Source organism: Pleurodeles waltl, chromosome 2_1 (assembly GCF_031143425.1).
Source record: "Pleurodeles waltl isolate 20211129_DDA chromosome 2_1, aPleWal1.hap1.20221129, whole genome shotgun sequence".
Taxonomy (NCBI): Eukaryota; Metazoa; Chordata; class Amphibia; order Caudata; family Salamandridae; genus Pleurodeles; species Pleurodeles waltl.
Window position 1 is genome coordinate 167687202 of NC_090438.1, and position 24996 is coordinate 167712197.

At 44.5% G+C, this 24996-nt stretch overlaps 1 protein-coding gene across 5 annotated transcripts in view; it reads right to left on the reverse strand.

The window, feature by feature from the left end:
• Positions 1 to 24996, reverse strand: part of GRIA3 (glutamate ionotropic receptor AMPA type subunit 3) — a 1035516-nt gene that overhangs the window by 374313 nt on the left and 636207 nt on the right. For all 5 annotated transcript variants that reach the window (XR_011199206.1, XM_069211976.1, XM_069211966.1 and 2 more), the window contains exon 6: positions 4546 to 4707. Coding sequence is in view for 4 of the 5 variants with exons in the window: in XM_069211976.1 (XP_069068077.1) it covers positions 4546 to 4707 (162 nt within the window). In the remaining variant the exon portion in view is untranslated. The remainder of the gene's footprint in view (positions 1 to 4545; positions 4708 to 24996) is intronic.

Here is a 24996-nt window from a genome sequence, read left to right on the forward strand (position 1 = left end):
TCACTCCTATGGTAGGCCCTTTTAGCCCAGCGAGTAGGGTGCAAGTACCTGTGTGTGAGGGCACCCCTGCATGAACAGAGGTGACCCCAGGAACTCCAGCTCAAATTTCCTCAAGTTTGTGAATGTGGGGACACCATTTTACGTGTGAACTGGACATAGGTCACTACCCATGTCCAGCTAAATAATGGTAACTGCAAACCTGAGCATGTTTGGTATCAAACATGTTGGAAACATACCCAAATACTGTTGCCAGTATTGGTTGTATGATTTCCTGCATTCTGTGGGGTTCCTTAGAGGACCCCCAGCATTGCTTCTACCAGCTTTCTGGGGATTTCCGGGTAGTCCATGCTGCTGCCACCCCTCAGATTGGTTTCTGCCTTCTGCTGCTTGACCAGATGAAGCCCAGGAAGGCAGAACAGATGATTTCCTTTGGGAGAGGGGGTAGCACCCTCTCCCTTTGGAAATAGGTGTTACATGGCTTGGGAGGGGTAGCCTCCCCAAGCCACTGGTATGCTTTGAAGGGCACTTATGGTGCCTTCCTTGCATAAACCAGTCTGTACCAGTTCAGGAACCTCCAGTCCCTGTTCCAGCAGAAACTGGACAATGGAAAGGGGAGTAACTGCTTCCCTGTCCATCACCCCCCCAGGGTTGTGCCCAGAGGTCCTCCAGGTGGCCACTTGATTCTGCCATCTTAAATCCAAGGTGGGAAGAGGCCTCTGGGAGTATCTGAGTGTCCAGGTCAGGCAGGTGATGTCACAGCCCCTCCTGATAGGTGATCACCCTGCTGGGTGACCAATCCCCCTTCCAGGGCTATTTAGGGTCTCCCGCTTGGGTGGGTCCTCAGATTCGATGTGCAAGACTCCAGCAAGACTCCTCTTCAATGTTTACTTCGACTTTTGGCCACTGGAACTGCAACTGGACTCCACAGGAACCTACAGTCTGCAGCTATAGCAATGACTCTGCTCTGCAACATTGTTTCTCCGGCTCCTTCCATCAACTGCAACATTTTCCTGGCTGTGGATCCTCTGAAGGTGGCAAGTCTTCAGTCTGCACCAAGAATCAGGAAGGAGTCTCCCTTGGAGTGAAGGAGTCACTAACCTGCATCTCCAGGCACCAACTGCAAGGACGACTGGTGGTGTGGATCTCCTTACTTCCTGAGCTGCATGCATCCTGCATCACAGATGGTGGTCTGGAGTAGCCCCCTTGGTCCTCTCTGCCAGCTGTCCAACTTTGGAGATGGTAAGTCCTTGCTTCTCCACACAGGACAGTGACCCCTTGCACCATGACTCCTGCAGCTACGAAGGCTTGTTGTCATCTCCAAAGAATTTTCAGGCTCCACATAGCACCAGCCCCCAGCACTCTTCCATGTGATGCACAGCCCTCTGTGTGCTCCTCCTGCAATGCGGGACTCTTTGCAAGGTGTGCTGCATGGGCCTCACCCGACTCCTGTGCTTGTTGCCTGTGGGTCCTCTGTGAGGGCTGTCTCCTATTTTTATGACTCTCCTGGTTGCTGAGGATCACCTGGGACTCCCTTCCATGGGGTGAGTCCCCCTGGACCTTGCTGGTCCCCGGCTGCTCTGCTTTTCTTTATTAGTGACATTTGCCTCTGCCAAGGCTTTTTGGTGGTATTTCCACACCACAGACTGAGTGCAATTCTTTGTCCAGCATGGGGCATCGACTGCATCACTCAGGAGCTCTTCAGCTGCTCCAGGGCTGCATTGCTGACCATCTTTGTCTCACCGTCGACCAGATCCTGCATCCACAGATGGGTGGGTAGTGGCTCCTGCCACCATCGAACACTCCAATGTCAACTGTACTTCGTCCCCTTCCTTTACAGGTCTTCCTCTTCCAGGATCCTCCTTTGGTTTCCTGCAGTCATGTCTGGGTCTGGCAATATCCTTCTCTGAAGACCTTTTGGTGGGTTTGGGGAGAGACAAGCACTTACCTTTCTTCTTCTGGTCGCTGGGGGTCACTTTGGTACTTACCTTGTGGGTTTCTTAGTTCCTCCAGCTCCACTCTACCGATTTTACTTCCTTGTGTGGGAGCCTGACTTTCGCATTCCACTTTCTTGGTTTATGATTTGGTCCCCCATGGGCCTTCAGTAACTTGCTTTCACTGTTTTCTATTCCATTCTATGCTAATTCCTGACTGCTACTGTACCTAAATTGTGTGTTTTACTTATCTCCAGTTGGAATATTGCCCATATAGTAATTTAGTACTTGTGCCACTAAAATAAATTGTCTTTATTTTTGTAACAATATGTGGTTCTTTCATGTGTATAAGTGCTGTGTGACTACAGTGGTATTGCATAAGCCTTGCTTCCAAGCCACTGACTACACCTCACTAATAGGGGATACCTGGACCTGGTATAAGGTATAATACCATAGGTACATACCACACACCAGGCCAGCTTCGTACACTGACTGACAACTAGAGACCCCATTTCCAACAGTCATCATCCTGATGACAGTCATGGAGGGGGAGTGGTGTGCACTCCCCTCAGTGCGCATGTGTGTTTGGCCGGCCGTCTCAGGACGGCCAAACACACATGCGCACTGAGCCCTCTCCATCCTGAGCTATGTTGCTGGACTGGAGACAGCAGGCACAGGCTCCCAGTCTGCCTGGCAGCGCACATCGAGGGCAGTCAGGCCAATCCTGATGCTGCTCTCATGCTACCAGCATCAGGACTGGCTGCAGGGCCTGACATGGAGCCAGAGGAGCAGAAGAACAGCGATCCCTTGGGAGTCAGGTTTCCACTCCTCAAACTCCCCCCAACCTGCACCTCCCGCCCCACCACCCTTCCCTGATATCGGCTGCTACTGCTTTCCTACCCTCATTGGCAAGGCCATTGTAAAGTGTGTTTGATTTAGAATCACATAACTTGGACTGGAGGAGGAGGTCATCTTCCCTTCATAAAGGAGAGCAGGTGTGGCATTAGGGCTAGGCCTGATCACTTTGGAACTATGGAACCATGTTTGAGTCTCGGCATTAGGTCATCATCTTCTGATTCTGGACAAATCAATTAATCTTGAAGTACCTAAAAACTGAATGTGTCTTTGAGTGTGAAATGTAAGTGGTGCTCACATAAAGTGCTTCAATGTCTTCTGGTCGAGTTCACACTTTATAAAATTACAAACATAAAGGCCTGTTCCAGGAGGATAGACTGTGACCTTAAAGGCGCAACAACTGAACTAAACACTGTAGCCAAAGGCACAGTCAATGTTACACACCTATGCAAGGTCGATGCGCAGCCTGCCAATTCCTCGTGTTCGGTGTCCTTATGTGATTGGGAAGCAAAAGCATGGCAAAAGCTCCCGCTACAGGTCTAATGTCTCCACCTGCTATGCCTGAAGAAACCAAAGTGACCGCACCCCTTTACTAGCTGGTTCCACAGGACGGTTGTACATAATGCTCACCTTCCTTCCAATTATCTCTATGCCCCTCCCAGCTCATCCCTTTAAGGTCAAAGGATACCCAAAGGAAAATAACTCAGCAAACATATGGCTGGCCAAGGTATGCAATGACTATTTTGACACTCCTGTTCTAATTATGGACGGCACACCTTAGCAAAGGTGTAACATAAGTAGATTAAATACATTACCATATGGACTCTAGGTGTGTTTTTTATTGTGAAAAAAACAAACGTTATACTCCAAATGAAGGAATACATTATGAATTTCATTGAAAGGTACACTTTGAGATACATATATTGTCCAATTGACAATTCAAGAATTAATACAACTTGCTAAAATGTAAATTTACTTTAGAAATTGAAAGGTTTACCAAATAAGTCACTTTTGTATAGAAACCGAGCGCCCTACTTTGAAATACACGTTTATTTCCTGAAGTGGCAAAACAGATCTCAAATTACCATCTTCCAAATCAAAAATACAGGAATGTACGTCAGCATTTGTAGTGCTTTTTGCTACTTGTAACAAGTTAATACCATAATATGAGCAGTGTTTGGGGTGTATTAATGTATTTGATTTGAGACCTTTCATTTGGTACATTTAAGGTTGAAAGTGTTCACCCTTTGTTTTTGTTGGTGATATGTGGGGAATAATATTTCAAACTATTGTTTAGTAACTTTAAATCTGATACCTACACATATGGGGTAATATCATAAAACGGTAACTGTGCATATGAGATAAAATCTTTTAATAAATATATATGAAATTCACCTCTACATGTGGCACTGGGAGCCAGCTATATGTTGACATGGACCATTGGGGCGGGAGCTTCTGAAGCATGCGAGAAGTCCTGTACAGCTTAGTTTTATTCATATTCTTATCCTTGATTAAGATAATAAAGCAGATAATGCATTCACGAATCAAAAAAGGATGGTTTGATGCATCTGGCCGATTAGATAATTTTACTGGCCAGCCCACTCAATGACAAAAACGTAGTATATTTTTTCTGCATCTATGTCTTTTATTATATATTTTCCATTTAGAGAATCTGTAGTTCTCTTTTGAGATGATAGTGGTTGCTCGCTTTTCCTAGGTTATCATTAATTCCTTATCAATCACAGTGGGAAAAAGCTACCTTTAATGGAGCGTTTCTGGCTTCTGGAAATTCCCGTTCATCCAGTCTGATCCATCTTTGCAAAAACTGCTGGACAAGCGGATTTTCATTGTTAACAATCTGGAATCCGGTGACATTGGCTCCTCCATGCATCACTTTATCCAGCGTGATTCCTGTGAATCCCTAAATTCAAATGAGAAAGAAAAGCTGCAATTAACAGGCAGAAATAATGCATATGCATCTACATAATGCATTTATGTGATAATGGAGACATTACTTCAACCAATTTGAAATAGCTTGAAACATAGAACTGTATAAAAAGTGGGATCATGGAAGTCCTATTCTATTATCACATATTTTCTATTTTTAAAATAGGTAGATTGAATGATAATTTAGGGCCAGATGTAGGTAGGTATCCGATTGCGACTTGCAATTTGCGAGTCATAGCGACTCGCAAATTGCAACTCGCAATCCGAGATGCAGAAAGGTGTCTCAGACACCTTCTGCGACTTGCTATGGGGTCGCAAAGACCCACCTCATGAACATTCATGAGGTGGGTTGGAGTTTGCGACCCCATAGCGAGTCTAGGTACTCACGGGGATGGTGGCCTGCTGGAGACAGCAGACCACCATGTCCGTGACTGCTTTTTTAATAAAGCAGTTTTTTTTTCTCTTTCCATAGGACCACTGCCTGCTCTGAAAAAATATTTTTGTGGGCATTCACAAAGGGGAAGGGTTCCCATGGGACCCCTTCCCTTTTGCGAATGAGTTACCATCCACTTCAAGTGGATGGTAACTGCGAGTTGGTTTGCGACCGCTTTCGCGGTCACAAAGCAACTCTACATCGCGATGCGGTCGCAAATAGGAAGGGAACACCCCTTCCTATTTGTGAGTCGGAATCACATTTTGCGAGTCGGTACCGACTCGCAAAATGTGATTCTGTATCGCGTTCAGCCTTTTGCGCCTCGCAAACTGCGTTTTTTGCCGTTTGCGAGGCGCAAAAGACTTCCTACATCTGGCCCTTAAATATATGTACATTCTTCATTGCATCAAATTAAAAAGTTTAGACATATTTCAAAGTGGGAGCGGCAACAAAACATTTTCAAAAGGGGGCTGATTATAGAGCTTTCCATGCAATAGTGTCCCCTATTTTTTATTGCCTCTGTTTCTTTATAATGACACTTGCCAGATAAAGTACAACATATGCTAAGGTGTTATGACTAAATGCCATGCCTCAACTGTGAATTTCTGTTTTTTACCATATACCACATCCAATAGTTGGACATTCCTGGGAACTTTACAGGCTCAGAAATCGGAATTCTTAACTTGGGAGAGTCCCCCTTGGGGTTTCCCTCACTTAGGCCAGGGGCTCAGGATGTGCTCACCCTGCCTCTTTACTAGGCCTTCCTATTTTTTTTTCAAGCCACAGGGGCTGTGCTCTTTGTCATTTAATGATTTTATTTTGCAATAACCAAATCAGGGCCTTGGGGTCTGTGTTCTCTGTGTTGATTCAACAAATCCTAAAAAGGATGGCAGAAAGAAAAGCTCCTTCTTCCACTGCAAATTATATATTTTTTTCAAATTTGAGTCTGCACACTGTCTTTGAGTTCAGCCCTGAGTGTAGTTTGTGAAGTAATTGCCTAGCTACCTTTATTTGATATATTATTTTAATGCCAATTTCTTGACTTCTTAACAAATTTACACCGAACCAAACAAAGACATTTTCTTGAGCTTTTACATTACCTGAAATTGACAACAAGTGATTTGGAAAGTTATAGCTATATACAATACTATGAAGGTGCCTGTGGAAATAAAGTCAACATTTATATTAGGAATTACTTAAAAACAGAAGTATTGCGAGGAGAGGTTAGGTAATGTGAGAGAAGGTAATTTGTTCATGATCAGTAATTCAGGTGTTTCATGTATTTCTGAAAGAATTAGTTTGTTAACAGTTTTCTGAACGTTAGAAAAGTGGTGACATTCTCACCCTAATCCTAACTGAGAGAGAAAGAATGTGCTAGCTCTATAAACCTGCTATTTTGGCTTTTCACCAAGTGTAGCTGCAGTTTCTACTCTTCCTTCCATCCAGTGACTCTAAATGTCTTTGCATTGTTCGCATCTACAGTGCTGCTCATTGATGCATGACGTGTATACATTGTGTTGCGCACAAAGACTTCTTAATTAACTGGACAGAGAAACAGATGCTGTCAGGACCAAAATAGTACATTTCAATACATACTTCTTTTGTGTCATAATCATTAATAGGAAAAGGCTGTTTCATAACAATGGCTCACATTTTCCAATGCTATGGCATTCTCAATAAATACAATGAGAACCATCTCATGCATATCAAACCTCATTAAATGGCACAAAAACTGAAATTATCTCACTCTATATTGTAATAGTTTTCTTAATAACGGAACATGCATTAGTAAGGTGAACTTTCTCATCATGGGGTATTTTGTAAACGAACAGTAATTTTTTTTTGTTGCCCAATTCAGTGGTACTCATATTCTCGACCTTAGGAGGGTGAAAGGTTCACTGGGCGGGCCAGGATTCAAACTTGTGAACATAATGTCAAATACAAATTCTTGCAGTGGATGCATTAATTCAATGAGCCATCTGACCCGCCTTTAAATGAATTGATTTAAATTGTGAGGATTGATTTAGTTCTTATATCTGGAAATTTAAACTATAAAGGAGAGAAAGATATTGCTGAAATCGATCAAAATATTAGGGTTTCACAAGTTGCCTCTTCCGAGTCTTCCCTTCACCCAGTACAGAACAATCCCATTCTCAATGCAAACCTCCCTAACAGATCAATAAATTAGGAGAAATTAAGACCTTGATAAGCCAATTTAAACACATGTCAACAATTTCCATACATGGGACTTACTCTAATCTGACCTTTGAGCTAAGAAGAAAATCACTGGGCCCCATTTCCAAATAAGAGAATGAGACAATCATTGATGCACAACTACTGTTCCTAGTAGAACTGAGCAATTCTCCTTTAATCACTGATTATTAATCCTTGCAGAGCCTTTGTCTCTCAAACAGCTGGAGTCGGTAATTCCTGCAACATGTGTTTTGTATATACAATGCCACATTGCTGTCAGAAATGCAGAAGGGGTGCTTGCAATCCAGCGTTTGTGAGATGACGTGTGGAGAGACTCCAATAACCACCATCACTATCATGCAATACTACAATGACAACCCTTCTACAGAAAACCAAACCCCACAATATACTTTACCATTTCTACGCTAAAAACGTCCATATGTGCCTGCCCCCCTGGCTTGGTTTGTGACTAAGGAAATCAGGAAACATAGGTAGGTATGAACTCTACACCTGTATCATTTACACTGCACAACTTTATTCAAATCACTTTAAAATGGGCAATTGGGGGAATTATGTCACAATATATTTTAAAACTCAAGCAGACATCATGAAACAAAGGAACATTCTAGAATACCTATAGTTGGTGATTGCTAACTATGTAGGACTGGGTAAAGACAACAGCTGTTTTCCCATGATCGGATGGCCTTTACCTGTTCTTTAACTGTTTCACACCAGGCAAGAGAGGGGGAAAGAGTGCAATTGGGGTTAGTCTTATTTCAGAGAATGTAACATGAATAATTGCCTGAAGAGAATATATTGGGTAGTGAGTAGAACGTCAGAGGGTTCCAATTCCGGGAGGGAATGTGGAACGGGTAAGAGGACGGTTGGGGAGTTATCGCCGGGACAGGGAAAGGACAAGTAATAAACCAGAGTGCTCCAACCCGGTGTTGTCTCCTTTTCAGAATACAAGACCAATATGTTTTTATGAGAAAAAATTCAAAATGTTATTATTTCTTTAAGCAATTATATCTGATAAGCATAACGTTCACAGCTTTAAGCAAAACATAGAGCATATAATAAATAATTATTGCTGCTTAGAAGCAGCATCACGACCATCTACTTAACACCAACACGTATATGTAGCATAGGGATCTCAAATGTAAAAGAACTGGCCATGCCTGACAACAGCAGTAGCTATTCAGACAACAACATTGTCAGACACTTTTACCTAAATTGGAGTAGCAGATGCCACTTCTACAAGTGACTCCTCAGAAAAGCCCTAACATGCACTCCTGCCGATGTCAGTTCAATTGTTTTTGAATTCTCTAATGACCCATGCCTAAACAGGCAAACTCAACTAGTTACTTCCAAAATTCCAAATGTACATCCTTACGTGGTATAAATCTTTGCAGCAAGAATAATAACTGGAGAGATATTTAAGGAATCTCATCACATCAACCTTGGATGCTCAGTATTTCGCAGGGGCTTCCCATGAGGTGCCTCACTCAGAGGAGTCAGAGGCCCTATAACTATGTCTGATGTTTTTACTTCCACCTCAATATATTTCTAGTGTGAATAGAGGCATTCATTTTTGGGAAAATGATGTGTGTAATATATAGGGTGAGAAACTTAAAACCATAATGAGGCTCTTGAAGCCTCCTTCTAAGTAATATAATTTATCTTAATTTGTCAGGTGCTAGCCGGCACCTACAGGGCCGATCGGGAGATTGTAGTCATTAAGGACTACACCTCCCATGAAGCCCAGCGCGGTAGAGATCGCGTAAAAGTCGGCGCACCCTGGAAAGGGTGTGCGTTATTTGTGCTAATGAGGCAGGTCAGAGCCTCAACGAAGTAGGAGCGGACGGCGTTCCCCAGGGGGGAATTCATCGGCGGCCGGAAAAGAGGAATGAGATTCATCAGGGCCCCCTCCTGGAAACTGACTTTTTACCGGCAGAAGGAGTTCTGAGCTGCTCCTCCTTTCGAATTCCAAGTACTACGAAGGTGGTAAGCGGCAAGCTTGCTACTTGCCGGAGGCTATCGCCTTTCTTTATTTCTGCATTCCTTACGGCCAGGTTGTGGGTGACTGTCATAAATTGGAGCACTTTACTTTTTGAGGTACCATAATAAAGGAACGGCGATCTTATGAGACATAATCTTTTGGCTTTTTGTTGGCGGCGATTCAGAATGAGATTTACTGTTTGCAGGATTCCAAACAGCCGGGACAAATAATTCTTGTCAACATTCACTGAGATATGAACGAGTTACTTCTTCAAATATACGTGACATTAACGAAAGGCTTAGTGGGTTAACTGAATCATAGGAAGAAGTACAAAATAGATTTTCTTCACCTTATTCTTTCTCCTCATGTTTGTTTCGTTATACGTACTGTAGTATTGTTTAGGAGGAAGGGCGGTGAGACTCTTAGGCGATTATTAGTGGCCGTAGTTGGCTTGGGGCATCCATTGGTGATACTGATGGAACATAGTCAGGCTTTGGACTAGTTCTGCCCTTATGAGTTATGGGCAGGCCAGGTCGTTTTGGTTTTAGTGAGACCTTATGAGAATAGACAGACAATGTGATAATTAACACTGTGTATTTTTCTTTACAGTTATCCCGTCCCTGCTGATCCTTCCCCTTCCTTCCCTCGCTTGATTACTCCAATGCACTGTGGTTTTTTATCAGTGACTTGGTGGTGTCAGGAGGTGGACCTTGTTTGCATCACACCGAGTCTGAGGAGTACCTACACCGTGACAGAATAACGCACCCACGAATAATACTCCTCCTGCTCGGTGTAATGCAAAGATGGCATCTATGGATGATGTATTACAGGCGTTAGTGTTAGTGCAGCAAGAGTTGGCAGATTCTAGGGTGGAGGCAGCGGCACTAAGGGACAAGGTAGAAAGGCTTACTAGGAATCCCTTCGATGCCTCAGCATCTACACCGCAGATAACCGTGAACGTCTCCCCTCCAATCCCTTTGGCCAGTCCGGAACGGTTTTCAGGGGACCCCAGGAAAGTTCAGGCTTTTTTAACGCAGTTGTCTCTTCAATTCTCATGTAGACCGGCGTCTTTTCCCTCTAACCTTTCCAGGGTAATGTTCGCTATTTCTTATCTCTCGGGAGATGCAGCCAACTGGGCAGTGCCGTTAGTTAGAAACGATGACCCATTATTATCGGATTGGAATGCCTTTCGGTCGGCCTTTGAGAAGGTGTTTGATCACAGAACAACCACCTTTAGTGCTGATAGAGAATTGCTGGAACTGAGACAGGGGAGGTCTGACCTGGTTACTTATCTTACCACCTTCAATAGACTGGTAGCGGAATCAGAGTGGCCAGAGGAGAAGAGAATGTCTCTCTATTATCAAGGATTAAGAGACGACATGAAGGATATCCTAGCCCAAATAGATCCACAGCCTTCCACGTGTACTGAACTTGTGAATCTTACCTTGAGATTGAATCATCGGCTAGCAGAGAGAAGGGGAGAGCGTAGAGCGGGTGATAGGCGGCCGGTCATTCCAGAAAGAGAGGGGCGACCAGTTCCTAATTCCCATGATTTATGCGGGGAACCTATGGAAGTGGGAGCCGTTAGGGCACCTCTGTCAAAGGCCGAAAAAGAGAGTAGGAGGGTACAGGGGTTGTGCATGTATTGCGGCAGGAAGGGTCATTATGTGAGAGAATGTCCCCAAAAACCAAGAAAAAGGTTCTCCTACTCCCCCACTCAAAAGGCCGCGGTGACGTCAGGGAAGATATCAGAGAAAGAGGATTTGCCCTTTATAGAACCCCTATCGGGGTTCCGGTTGACTTCTTTAACTCTCTTGCCACCAGAAGAAAAGGCGTCACACCTGTTGTTATCCGTAGAGCTGGTGTCCCAAGATCGAAACCATCCTGTATGGGCAATGATAGACTCAGGAGCCACGGGAAATTTCATAGATGAAGGGGTGGTTAAGAGACTGGGACTTCTGAGAATTCCAAGAAAGAACCCCGAAATTGTGTTGGCAGTTGACGGTACACCACTGAAGTCTGGACCCCTTACTGAACAAACTGAGGATGTGGGGTTGGTTTTCAGTGGAGTATCTCCGGCACGCAGAGAAATAATCAGGCTAGATATAATAGAGGCTCCTCAGTATGAAATAATTTTGGGAATGCCCTGGCTAAGAAAGAGCAATCCTGTTATCGATTGGCAAACCAAGACGGTTAGTTTTCAGTCCGTGAGGAGTGAGAAAGTCGGTTCCTTATATGATAACCCCCCCGCGTTAGCGTTGGCTCAAGGGTTACAGTTGGCCACAGTGGTGGAGAAAGCGGTGATATTGCCCTCTGTTTACGCCAAGTTCAAGGATTTGTTTGACGAAGGTCAGGCGGAGACATTGCCACCCCATCGTATATACGATTGCAAGATAGATCTGATTCCGGGAGCACTCCTTCCTTCTTGTAGGGTATATGCTCTATCAGACCCAGAAACCAAACATTTGCGAAGATATCTGGACCGTTTCCTGGAAATCGGGTTCATTAGACCATCTTGTTCTCCGGCAGCTTCTCCACTCTTTTTCATAGCTAAAGCGAATAAAGAGTTGAGAACCTGCATCGATTATCGAATGCTGAACAAGAACACGATAAGGAATAGATACCCTCTTCCCCTCATTCCTGTGTTATTGGAACAGGTGAAAGAGGCAACTATCTATACAAGGTTGGATCTGAAGGGGGCTTACCATCTGGTCAGAATCCGTGAAGGGGATGAATGGAAGACGGCGTTCAAGACCCGTTATGGCCTGTTTGAATACTTGGTAATGCCGTTCGGGTTGTGTAACGCCCCGGCGGCTTTCCAATACTTTCTGAACGATGTTCTCAAAGAATACGTAGACCACTTTGTGATCGTTTATATAGATGACATATTGGTGTATTCTACCTCCTTAGAGCGGCACATGGAACATGTTTCCCTAGTACTCCAGGCATTGCAACAGCACTATCTTTATTGCAAACTGAGCAAATGCGAGTTCCATGTACAGAAGGTTGAGTTCTTGGGGGTGGATTTAAGCCCGGAAGGGTTCTGCATGTCGACAAGAAAAATACAGGCGGTTCAAGAGTGGCCAGTGCCCACTAGTGTGAGAGACGTGCAATGCTTCCTGGGGTTTTCCAATTACTATAGAAGATTCATCTGTCATTTTTCCCACATTGTGTCACCTATAACAAGGTTGCTAAGAAAGGGAGTGTCTTTTGTTTGGTCAGAGGAGGCAGAGGAGGCCTTCTGCTTCTTAAAACAGGCCTTCTGCTCAGCGCCTATACTTCAGCATCCACAGCCAGAAGTACCTTTTATAGTCGAAGCAGATGCCTCGGATATAGCCATTGGGGCTGTGTTATCCCAAAGAAACAAGACCTCGGGACAGCTTCATCCGGTGGCGTTTTTATCTAAGAAGCTATCTGCTGCGGAACTCAACTATACGGTGGCAGAAAAAGAACTACTAGCCATCAAGAAGGCATTTCAGGAATGGAGACACTATCTCTGGGGGGCCCAACACCCGGTCACGGTATATACTGATCACCGAAACCTGCAGTATATGAAGGAGGCTAGACAGCTTACCCAGCGGCAAATGAGGTGGATGCTGTTCTTTTCAGAATATGAGTTTGTAGTAACCTTCCGTCCTGGGGTCGACAATCGCAAGGCAGATTCACTGTCTAGACAAAGGGACGCGAGGAACATCACTTCAAGACCTGATGAAGCAATCATCCAACCGGAAAAAGTGCTTTGTGCCCTTCATATATCTCACTTCCTAGAAAAGGTCTCTAAGCATAAGTCTGCTGCTCAGTGGAAGGAGTGGGCCGAAGTAAGTCAGGACCGTACCCTTAAGCATGGAATACCGTTGCAAGGTAATCGTTTGTATTTACCAACACCTGAACTTCGAATGCAAGCCTTCAATTGGTGTCATGATGCGGTAACAGCTGGTCATCCGGGGTACACCAAAACTGCGCAAATAGTTCAACGACATTTCAGGTGGAAAGGTTGGGCTAAGGACGTTGCGACATGGGTAGCTCGGTGTGAGATATGTGCTCGATCCAAGGGAGAAAACGCGAAGAGCCAGGGCAAGCTGATGCCTTTGCCCACTCCGGAAAAACCATGGCAAACCATCAGCGTGGATTTTGTGGTAGGATTGCCAATGGATCAGGGGTACAATGCTATCATGGTGGTAATCGATAGTCTTACCAAGATGGGTCACTTTCTCCCTTGTAGAAACCTACCTACAGCAAGTCAGACCGCCCATCTAATTCTGTCTCAAGTGGTGCGGTTACATGGTTTACCAAGAACCATTATTTCAGACAGAGGCCCCCAGTTCGTTGCTAGGTTTTGGCGCATGTGGTGCAAGGTTCTGCGCATTGAATCCGCCCTATCCACCAGTTTTCACCCACAAACCGATGGCCAGACGGAGCGTCTCAACCAAACCCTGAAGAAATATCTGAGGTGCTATGCAAAAGACGCGCAGGAATCGTGGGTGTCATTGCTATGGCTGGCCGAACTATCGTACAACAATGCTTGGCATAGCTCGATAAGGGAGTCTCCTTTTCGTGCTAACACAGGGTTCCACGCGGAGATGTTGCCCATAATCATACCTCGGGATGTCACGGATCAACCTACTGTCCATGCTATGGTTAAGAACCTACAATCCATGCAAAAAAAAATACGACTTAATTTGGATAAAGCCAAGGAACAGTATAAGAAATGGGGTGATGTACATCGGCGTGAGGGGCCGGTGTATCAGCCAGGGGACCGAGTGTGGCTTTCCACCAAGTATATACGTTTTAAGATGCGTAGCATCTTTCATCCTCGTTACATTGGTCCTTATGAGGTGGTACGCAAGATAAACCCTGTGGCTTACCGTCTCAACTTACCTGCTTCCTTAAGAATCCATCCGGTGTTTCATTGCAGCCTTTTGAAGCCAGCTCTGTCCGCGACCCGGCGGGCGGTGCCTCCGGTGGTTAGAGACGGGCAGCTGGAGTATGAGGTGCGCAAAGTGTTGGATTCCAAACTACGGGGGGGTAAGTTATGGTACTTGGTGTCGTGGAAAGGGTATGAGGCCGAGGAGGATTCATGGGAGCCGGAAGGCAATGTTCATGCCCCTAGGGCGATGCAACGGTTTCATGCTTGTCATCCCACTAAACCTGGCCCTAGGAGGCGCTTTGGAGGTGGGCGTACTGTCAGGTGCTAGCCGGCGCCTACAGGGCCGATCGGGAGATTGTAGTCATTAAGGACTACACCTCCCATGAAGCCCAGCGCGTTAGAGATCGCGTAAAAGTCGGCGCACCCTGGAAAGGGTGTGTGTTATTTGTGCTAATGAGGCAGGTCAGAGCCTCAACGAAGTAGGAGCGGACGGCGTTCCCCAGGGGGGAATTCATCGGCGGCCGGAAAAGAGGAATGAGATTCATCAGGGCCCCCTCCTGGAAACTGACTTTTTACCGGCAGAAGGAGTTCTGAGCTGCTCCTCCTTTCGAATTCCAAGTACTACGAAGGTGGTAAGCGGCAAGCTTGCTACTTGCCGGAGGCTATCGCCTTTCTTTATTTCTGCATTCCTTACGGCCAGGTTGTGGGTGACTGTCATAAATTGGAGCACTTTACTTTTTGAGGTACCATAATAAAGGAACGGCGATCTTATGAGACATAATCTTTTGGCTTTTTGTTGGCGGCGATTCAGAATGAGATTTACTGTTTGCAGGATTCCAAACAGCCGGGACAAATAATTCTTGTCAACATTCACTGAGATATGAACGAGTTACTTCTTCAAATATACGTGACATTAACGAAAGGCTTAGTGGGTTAACTGAATCATAGGAAGAAATACAAAATAGATTTTCTTCACCTTATTCTTTCTCCTCATGTTTGTTTCGTTATACGTACTGTAGTATTGTTTAGGAGGAAGGGCGGTGAGACCCTTAGGCGATTATTAGTGGCCGTAGTTGGCTTGGGGCATCCATTGGTGATACTGATGGAACATAGTCAGGCTTTGGACTAGTTCTGCCCTTATGAGTTATGGGCAGGCCAGGTCGTTTTGGTATTAGTGAGACCTTATGAGAATAGACAGACAATGTGATAATTAACACTGTGTATTTTTCTTTACAGTTATCCCGTCCCTGCTGATCCTTCCCCTTCCTTCCCTCGCTTGATTACTCCAATGCACTGTGGTTTTTTATCAGTGACTTGGTGGTGTCAGGAGGTGGACCTTGTTTGCATCACACCGAGTCTGAGGAGTACCTACACCGTGACATAATTTGCTCAATATCTTAAAAGTTAAGGAGATCATTTGGGCATTCAATGTGTGAGACATAGTGTTAAAAAATAAGGCTCACGGTTTTCAGTTTTTACTGATTTTTTACTAATGAGAATAGACAGAAAACAATGTGTTTCTGTCTGTATTTATCTTTAAAAGTGAAAAATGCAGAAAATGTGGTTTCTAGTAAGTGATTGTCCATGATGTCTTTCATGAATTCCAGGCCAACAGCTGAGCAGATGATGGCATGGGGACTTAAAAAAAGGATGGAATCTCCTTAAATAATGGTGTATGTCAAAATAATGCTAAAAGTTACCTGTGGGTGCATTGTTATGTTATATTTGGCTGCTTAATTTGCTAAAGCACAATAGGTACCAAAGCACAAGTGCATGTTTATCTGTTAAATTATTGCAGGAATACACAATTTTACTACTTCATTCATTCACAAAACACAAAAAATGGATAACTGCCAAATAGATGGCCTACAAATATGGATACATTCATATGAAAGTGTTAAAAAAATGAATGCCAGAAAATTTGGAGCCCTAATAATAATAATGTATCACCAGTCACTCATAAATGTAAGCTGCACTATTTGTTTATTTTGATTACTTTACCCACCTTGTCTGGACCTGTTTTCGGATGATAAAACTACTGGGTCATTGCCATTAAAATTGCATACCTCTCTCCTTCTCTCCCATCTAAATCTTTCTTTTCCTACTCACTTTGCTTTCTATCCTTTCACTTTCTTTGCTTCTGTTTACTTAGGTCCCACCATATAGTTGGGCAATTGAAATTCCTTTATCCAATTGAATAATGATTTGATATTTTGCTGCTTTTGTGACAAAGTATGATATATACTTTCATATGACATGTCTTAATGACCTCGACTACTGTTACATGCCAAACAACTATTTTGTAAACCCAAAACATCAATAAAAAAGTTATAAAATCAAAAATAAATTATTTTCTTTTACAACCAGTCTTTGTTCCATCTTGGGTGAGTAATTGTATCTGTTAAAAGCAAATTACCCTAGAAGGTTTCCTGATCACTTTGGCTTGCGTAATGACTTGTCAAAAGGGAAACATAAGTTCCAAGTGGTGATTTTAGAAATATAGGGCATTATTACAAGTTTGACGGAGAGAATTACTTCGTCCCAAAGTAACGTATATCCCGTCCGCCATTTTACAAGTTCCATATGATATAATGGAACTTGTAATGCGGCAGATGGGATATCCGTCACGTTTGGGACGGAGTAGTCCCCTCCGCCTAATTCATAATGAGGCCAATAGTGTTATTTTTTAATACAATGTCCATACACCGATGTTGGACACTGTGAAGTCAAGCAGGAATCTAGTGAGATGGATGAGAACCTATCTCTACAAACACGCTGATCAGTGTCACTATGGCTAAAGAGGAAATGTAGTACATCTCCTAGGTTTCTGTATGAAGGGCAAAGACAATTCTTAAATCCGCTGTGACTCACTATAAAGTCCCTTGCAGCTTCTTCAGGTTTTCTAGGAAAAATGGTCACATCTTGCAAGGCACTAAGCGGTCATTCTGACCCTGGTGGTTGAAAACCGCCAGGGCAGAGTGCCGCGGAAGCACCGCCAACAGGCTGGCGGTGCTTCATGGGCAATTCTGACCGCGGCGGTAAAGCGGTGGCAAAGCCGCGGTCAGAAAAGGGCAACCAAAGAATCCTCCATGGCGGCGCTGCTCGCAGCACTGACATGGGGATTCCGACCCCCTTCCCGCCTTCCTGGTCCTGGCGGGAACGGGTGTCGTGGGGCATGGGCAGTGCAGGGGCCCCCTAACAGGGCCCCATAATGATTTTCAGTGTCTGCCTAGCAGACACTGAAAATCGCGACGGGTGCCACTGCACCCGTCGCACACCAGCAACTCCGCCGGCTCCATTCGGAGCCGGCTTCATCGTTGCTGGGGCTTTCCCGCTGGGCGGGCGGGCGGCCTTTTGGCGGTCACCCGCCCGCCCAGCGGGAAAGTCAGAATGACCGCCGCGGTCATTTGACCGCGGTGTGGTCTTCTGGCGGTCTCCGCCCGGCGGCGGCGCCTGCCGCCCGCCGGGTCGGAATGACCCCCTTAGTGATTTAGGGCATCCAGTGAGCAACATATGTCAGAGATGCAAAAGACATAAAAATGCTAGAAAAAAAAAAGACATGGATGACTAAGTCCAAATCAAAACCAAAAATCTGAAGAAAAAGTGATGTGTTAGTGGGAGTGACACTGCACATCCTTAAAGTCTTTATCTAATCATGCAACAGAACCGGGGGCATAAGAGCTCTGCTCTAAGGCTTGACTCACAAACATTTTGGCACTTGGCAGCAGACCCCCATACACAAATGATCGTGCAAGATTTGAGTGCTGGTAAACTGGAATACAAGTCTATGGCTGTAGTAAATTTGGTTACCAGTTGAGGGGGTGAAACCCTACACAAGCAGCAACCACAATTCTTGTCAGTGTGAAACACAAGCAAACTCCCAATTAACCTGTACTTGACCCTCTGGTGGTTTGGCACAAAAAACAGTAATGCTTAACTTAGAGGCAATGTGTAAAATATTTATAAAGCACAAAACCAGTAATAAAGTAAAAACACAACAGAAGAAAACCCTATGCTAATTGATAAAAATAGAGTAAAATGTCATAAATTATTTGACACTGTATCTGCAGAAATCCAATCAGGAAAACCAGAGAAATGCAATTTTAAAAGGTTTAGGTAAAAATAGTGCTTAAAAGCACAAAGCGCTGACTGGGGTCATATTGTCGTGCCAAACTGAGATAAAGCCAGAGGTTCAGACTGGCTGTGATGGGCCAGATACAGGGACTATGTTAGTCCTGCTGACAAATGCACCTTCTATGCCGGTTGCAGATCGTTCTGCCACACAGCGGCGGTCCAGAGGAGCGATGCAAAGTTCTGTATCAAGGATATATCATGCAGTGGTGGTTTTGATGAGCTGCGAGGCCTCCAATGCAGACTTGTGTCGAGGCTATGTCACACTGCATTGATTCTGATGAGGAGCTATGAGGTCTGTGTTGATGAAGCGTTGTTCAGTGGTGGTTCCGAGGACCTGTGAGGTCTGCAAGGAGGGCCTGAGTCAGGGCTGCATCATGCTGGTTCAGTTCACATGAGGTGCAGTGAAGAGCTGCACCAGGATTGCATCGTGCTGCGTCAGTCCTAGTAGAGACCCAACTGAGCTAGCAGAGCATCTTTAGCCCCACTTCCAAAGGTCCCAGACTGGAGGTTCACCACTTGAGAGGATAGGGCTCACAGCAGGCAGAGTCCATGCAGGGTTGAGCAAGAAGCTCAATTTGGCCAATCTTAAGCACCACTGTAATTTGTCCCAAGCCCTTATGTAAGGCTAAAGTAACTGTGTCTGACCTCCATCAGACGTTAGTTCTGGTTTGAGGGCCTAGTAAAGGCAGTCCTGAACCTAGCATTACTTACATCATTATTAAAAGAGAAAATTTTTCTCTTTGCCTCATTTCTTTTCTTATGGAGAGCTTGTTTCACAAAAAAACACAGGACCATATTGATTAGGATATCTGTGTAATCGAGACTGGACTCATTAGCTCATTAGAATTCAGGTATTTTCAGGTGCAAGGTTGTGGTGGTTAAAAACTGGTTATCATGATGGTAACCATGATGAAAGATATTTCTAAAGCATGGTTGTCACCCACCAGTGCACCCTGGCACTGGAGGATACAATGCAAGAATCTGCAGTTGACTAAGCGGGGAGTAGAAAAGAGAAAGGTTTCAGAGACATATAAAAGGAGATAGACATCTAATAGACAGATGGAGAGGATGACCGATTCCATTGTTAAGAGAGAAGGAAGGAGAATGACACTTCTTATGAAGGTGTTTAGGATTTTAGGCACTATGTGTAGTCTGAAAAAAACTGCGCACAAGAGCTGGTGATGGAGGTAGTAATGGCATTTGTCTTGAAGAAAAAGTGGGCCTGTTTGGTAAAAAGGCATGGTGGACCAAGCAACATGACTTGAACAAGATACAGACTGGAACAGGTAGCAAGTGTAAAGAAGACATGTGATTTGAAATGCTTTTGTGCTTTGTAAGATTAAAGATAAGCCACACAGCCTTTTGTTGAAGGTACAGAAGACAGTGGATTGCATACTTTGGGAGACCAAGATAAAGAGAAATGCAGTATTACAGAAGTGAGAGTGTTACTGGCAGGACTATTTGCTAGCATAATGAAAGAGAGAAAATGGATGATTTTTTAAAATGAATGCAACTGAAAAAATAACAAGATGAAGAATTCTGCTGATCCAGGGGAGAAAGAGAGAGACTATGCAAACCGAAATCTATGGTTATATACTTCTCAGGAGTGGAAGGAGGGCCCAGTTATGATGACCATCAATCAGAGGCAGCCACTGCAGAAGTTTTACTGAATAACAGGATCTTTGTTTTGTAAATGTTGACCTTCTTAGAGTTATGGCTTATCAATATAACTATGGCAACCAGGCAATTGCATAATTTTAGGAGGTCTGAAGAAGATCTCATGTCTAGGCACAAGAGATCCGTGTGTAATTAATACACATAATGAAAGAAAAGCCAAACTAAAGAATAAAACAGTCCTATGGGGAAACATAGGCACTAAAAAGGGTTGGACTGAACTCCTGTTGCAACCTCAATGTGACTTCTACGAATGCAGATATGAATAGAGGAAGGTGATTGGCCTATGAGTGATAGATGGTCTGGAATCCAACTGAGTGACTAACCTCTAATTTTAGCTTGGTAGAGGTGGATTAAAAAGATTTGATCCAATAATGTATGAAAAGATGCTAACAGAGCAGCAGGACCAAGAAGACAGAGTCACCTCAATCTGTCAGCAGTCACAAGTCATCAAGAGTTGACAATAATGCACTTTTGGTACTGCAAAGTGAGTGGCAACAAGGGTACTAAATCTGACATAATTGAAGGAACAAGGAATGATGAGAGTTGATTTATTTATTTATCAAGGGTCTTTATCGAAAGAGGGAGCTGTGAAATCGGATGAAAACCACTGAGGAATTAGATGAAGCTTTCTTCAACAATGGCCAACTACTATGGCCTGTTTTCAGCAACTGAGAACAAAGAGATGGTTGAGAGAAAGAATGCAAAGGTCATTTGTTATAAGTCTAAAAATGTGGACGGTTAATTTAACAACATAATCTGGTTAAGTAGCAACAAATAATCTTATTTGGTAGACATGAGCAAATGAACTGTTTTGTACACAATAGGAGATGAGAAGGGCTGTAGGAACATAGAGTGAAAGGTGTCATCTGCCTGGGAAGACTCTACCGGAGTAGGCAGAGATGGTGTCGGAGAATTCTGAATGGTGGCAACTTTCTTAGAAGGAGGAAAGGAAGCCGCAGAGGGTTTGCGTAGGTAGTATTGGCAAAGTTTAGCATTTAAGTCCATGATTTTGAAAATCTCTTTAGGGGAGATTCAGCAGAAAAAGTGAGTGCTGGTGGAGGAAATTGAAGAGGAGCGTCATGTTCTTAATTACCTTTTACACACACATTTTTTATGCCTTCAGCTACTGGATATACCAGGTAGCAGAGGGGAGACTACTGGTTGTTCCTAGAAGATCTGGCCAGAACTAAAGGAATGAAGGCTGAATTTGATCCAAGAGCTGACCTGTGATATTGCTAAAAGAACACAAGGTGCAAGAGTTGGGGAGAATCATCAACCCTCTCAGCTATCACTGAGGGGTAAAACAAGCACATCTGGGGCACAATGAGAGGGAGGGTGCTTGTCTGAGAGGTAGGGGCAAGGGTGTAATATAGACTATGAGATTGTGTGGTGATCTGACCAAATGAATGGGATAGGGACAGCAGCTGTTTATGATCTGAAGGTTTGAATCTCTGTCTCAGAGTACAGCCTTCACTGTGTGTGAAGCCAAAGAAGTGTCTTTTTGTGTCAGAGCAAAAGTCCCACAGTTGGTTTTGAGCATTTGGGCTGATCTGCCCAGATAGTGAAGTCTCCTAATAAGCAGGGTGGAGCATAATAGTGTGTAGAGATGAGATTGGTAAAAAAAATTGCCAGAATGACTGGATCCTGGAGGATGATAGATTAAAATGCAGGTAACAGAGCATGAAACTAAGATGAATATACTGTGGCTGAAACATTCACCTTGTGTGAGTAAGTCAGTCAGTCAATATACTTTATTTGCAGCACATCTGCCACATGAAAAAGCATAAAATACTGATCCATGGTAAAATATACAACGTACAATCAAATGATCCTAAAAGCTTTATATTCCATACAAAACATTAAAACATAGGCCCTCATTACGAACTCAGGGGGAAAACCTGCCGAGTTCAGCGTCAACAGAAGACACCCAGTGCGCAGACCGCCCCCGCCCACATAAAGAACATTCAGCTGGGCTGGCGGGTGGAAACAGTGTTTCCCCCAGCTGGTCCAGCTGAATTCAGGGACTGAACATTGACACCGGCTCCAATTGGAGCCGGCAGCAACGTAGCAATGTGGTGGGTGCAGCAGCACCCATCGCGCATTTCAATGCCCGTAAATCGGGCAGTGAAATGCGTGACGGGGCTGTGCATGGGGGCCCCTGCACTGCCCATGACAAGTGAGAACAAAGAGATGGTTGAGAGAAAGTGCATGGGCAGTACAGGGGCCCCCAGGGGGGCCCGAGTCACCCATTCCGCCAGCCTTTCCCTGACGGTGTAAACCACCAGGGAAAGGCTGGTGGAACTTGACTCATTATCCGGCAGGCAGCGCTGCTTGCAGCGCTGCCTTGTCTGATATGAAACTCCGCCAGGCTGTCTGGTGGCAGAAGCCTGGCGGTGGCGGAGTTTCAAAAGTGGCAGTTCTGCCACGTTTATTATATGGCGGTCTGGACTGCCATGCTGGTGGCGTTGATTACCGCCACCTCCGGCATGGCGGCCCAGACCACCATGTTCCTAATGAGGGCCATCATCTAAAACAAGGTCACTGACAATGATTATTTTGTTCGCAAAGGAACAAAGTTCATACATAGGTCCCACTATAAATGGGATACCTTTCTAATTTTTAAAGATGCCACCACATAACATGTCATTGTGGATTGTAGCTGCTGCAAAAACAGCAGTGCTGGCTTACTTTGCCAGAACTTAAAATGTTTGAGGAATGGGTGGAGCAATTAGTACTTGGGTTTGTGTAGAACAAGCAAATAACATAATGTGCATAAGTGATTGAATAGATTTTCTGTCCAACGGATCAGGAGGTAGGTCAGCATGAGAGTTGTACCATGCTGTAAATCCTGCCGTTAGCAGGATATAATTCAAGCGAAATCTGGTCAGTACAAAATGCCTCTGCCAACTCCAAATGGTAGCCAGGTGCAGTTGTAGCTCATCCTGAAGAAATAACTTATACAAATGCACTGACATTTTATTGCAATTAGTACCTTTACTTTTGGCCGTACTGATTGCCAAATATTTCTGCTTCAAAGTAGTTTTTAAGTAATTACTACACCTGCTTGGAGAAACAAACAACTCGACTAGCCCTATGTCCTCTAAAGGTTATTTAAAGCATGCCAGCCAGGGAATGTCATATGCCAGACAAAGTTTCAGGCGCTCATTTATAATCAGGCGATTCAAAGGGGCAGATTCCTTCACCCACATTGCCTCCATAACAAATAGGGCACCACTTTAATCTTGTCATCAATGTAAGGCACCCCAAGTTTAGCATAACAGAGCACAGTAAAACATCCGTGAGGGTCAACAAGGAGATTTAAAAAAAAGGTGCTTTCCACCTTCTGTATCCTGCCTGCATCCACCATACTCCATAAACTTGCCCCGTAAGTGGCTATAGAAGCTGGCTTTGCGGTATAAACTGTCAGGATTTCTTTCACAGGTTTTGCCCACAACGTTTTACAAAATTTCTGAATACCTATAATAGACTGCTCCATAGGAGTCACTCTTTTATGTACCATAGGCTTCCATGATAGTTTCTGATCGAAAGGATGCCAAAGTACAGGAATGCTTCCGTCTCTTCCACCTTAGCTTTATCAATGTGGAAGGTGGAGTTTCTCTTTGGGTGCTTTCCACGTCTCATTATAAATGTTTTCATAGGAGTAGTCTTAAGGTCAAGCTCCTTCATTAAGGAAATATAATCTTCCATGAGCCCCTGTAAAGCTTGCCCTTTTCTTGCTAGCAATATGGAGTCGTCTGCATATAATAAAATTGGGAGGGGCCTAGAACCCACATAAGGAGTATCTCGCCACCTAACCATGACTCTACCTTGTTAATACAGAGAGGAAAGAAATGGGGCAAGGACAAGGCCTTGCCTCACCCCATGCTTAATATCGAAAGGGTCGGTGTACTCCCCCTCTTCACCATAGCGGACTGATGTTTGAGCCCCAGACAAAGCACAAAGCTCTCTGATGAAGATGACTATGCGTGTGTAGGAAAATGCCACTGTTGGCATGGTTACCCCCACTTTCTGCCTAGTGTTGATGCCAACTTTGAATGAAAGTGTGCTGGGACCCTGCTAACCAGGCCCCAGCACTGGTATTCTTTCCCTAAAGCTGTACCTTTGTTCCCACAATTGTCACAGCCCTGGCACACAGTTAAGTCCCTTGTAAAAGGTACCCATGGTACCAAGGGCCCTTTGTCCAGGGAAGGTCTCTAGGGACTTCAGCATGTATTGTGCCACCCGGGGACCCCTCACTCAGCATATGCACACTACCTTGCTGCTTTTGTGTGCTGGTGGGGAGAAAAAGGCTAAGTCCACATGGCACCCCTCTAAGGGTGCCATTCCCTCAAACCTCTGCCTGTGGCATAGGGTAGTCACCCATCTAGCAGGCCTTATAGCCCTAAAACAGGGTGTGCTCTACCACAGGTGAGGGCATAGCTGCATGAGCAATATGCCCCTACAGTGTCTAAGTCCATTCTTAGACATTGTAAGTGCTGTGTAGCCATATTAAGTATATGGTCTGGGAATTTGTCATTACAAACTCCACAGCACCATAATGGCTTCACTGAATACTGGGAAGTTTGGTATCAAACTTCTCAGCACAATAAACCCACACTGATTCCAGTGTGGGGTTTATTGAAAAATGCACACAGAGGGCATCTTAGAGATGTCCCTGTATGTTGGCCCAACTGCTAGTTTAAGACTGGCTGGTCTGTGCCAGCCTGCCACTTTCAGACGAGTTTCTGACCACATAAGGTGAGAACCTTTGAGCACTCTGTGGTCAGAAACAAGGCCTGTCCTGGGTGGAGGTGCTTCACATGTCCCCCTGCAGAAACTGTAAAACCTGGTGGTGAGCCTCAAGGGCTCAAGCCTCGGATTACAGTGCCCCAAAGCACTCCAGCTAGTGGAAATGCCCACCCCCTGGACACAGCCCTACTTTTGGTAGCAAGTCCAGAAA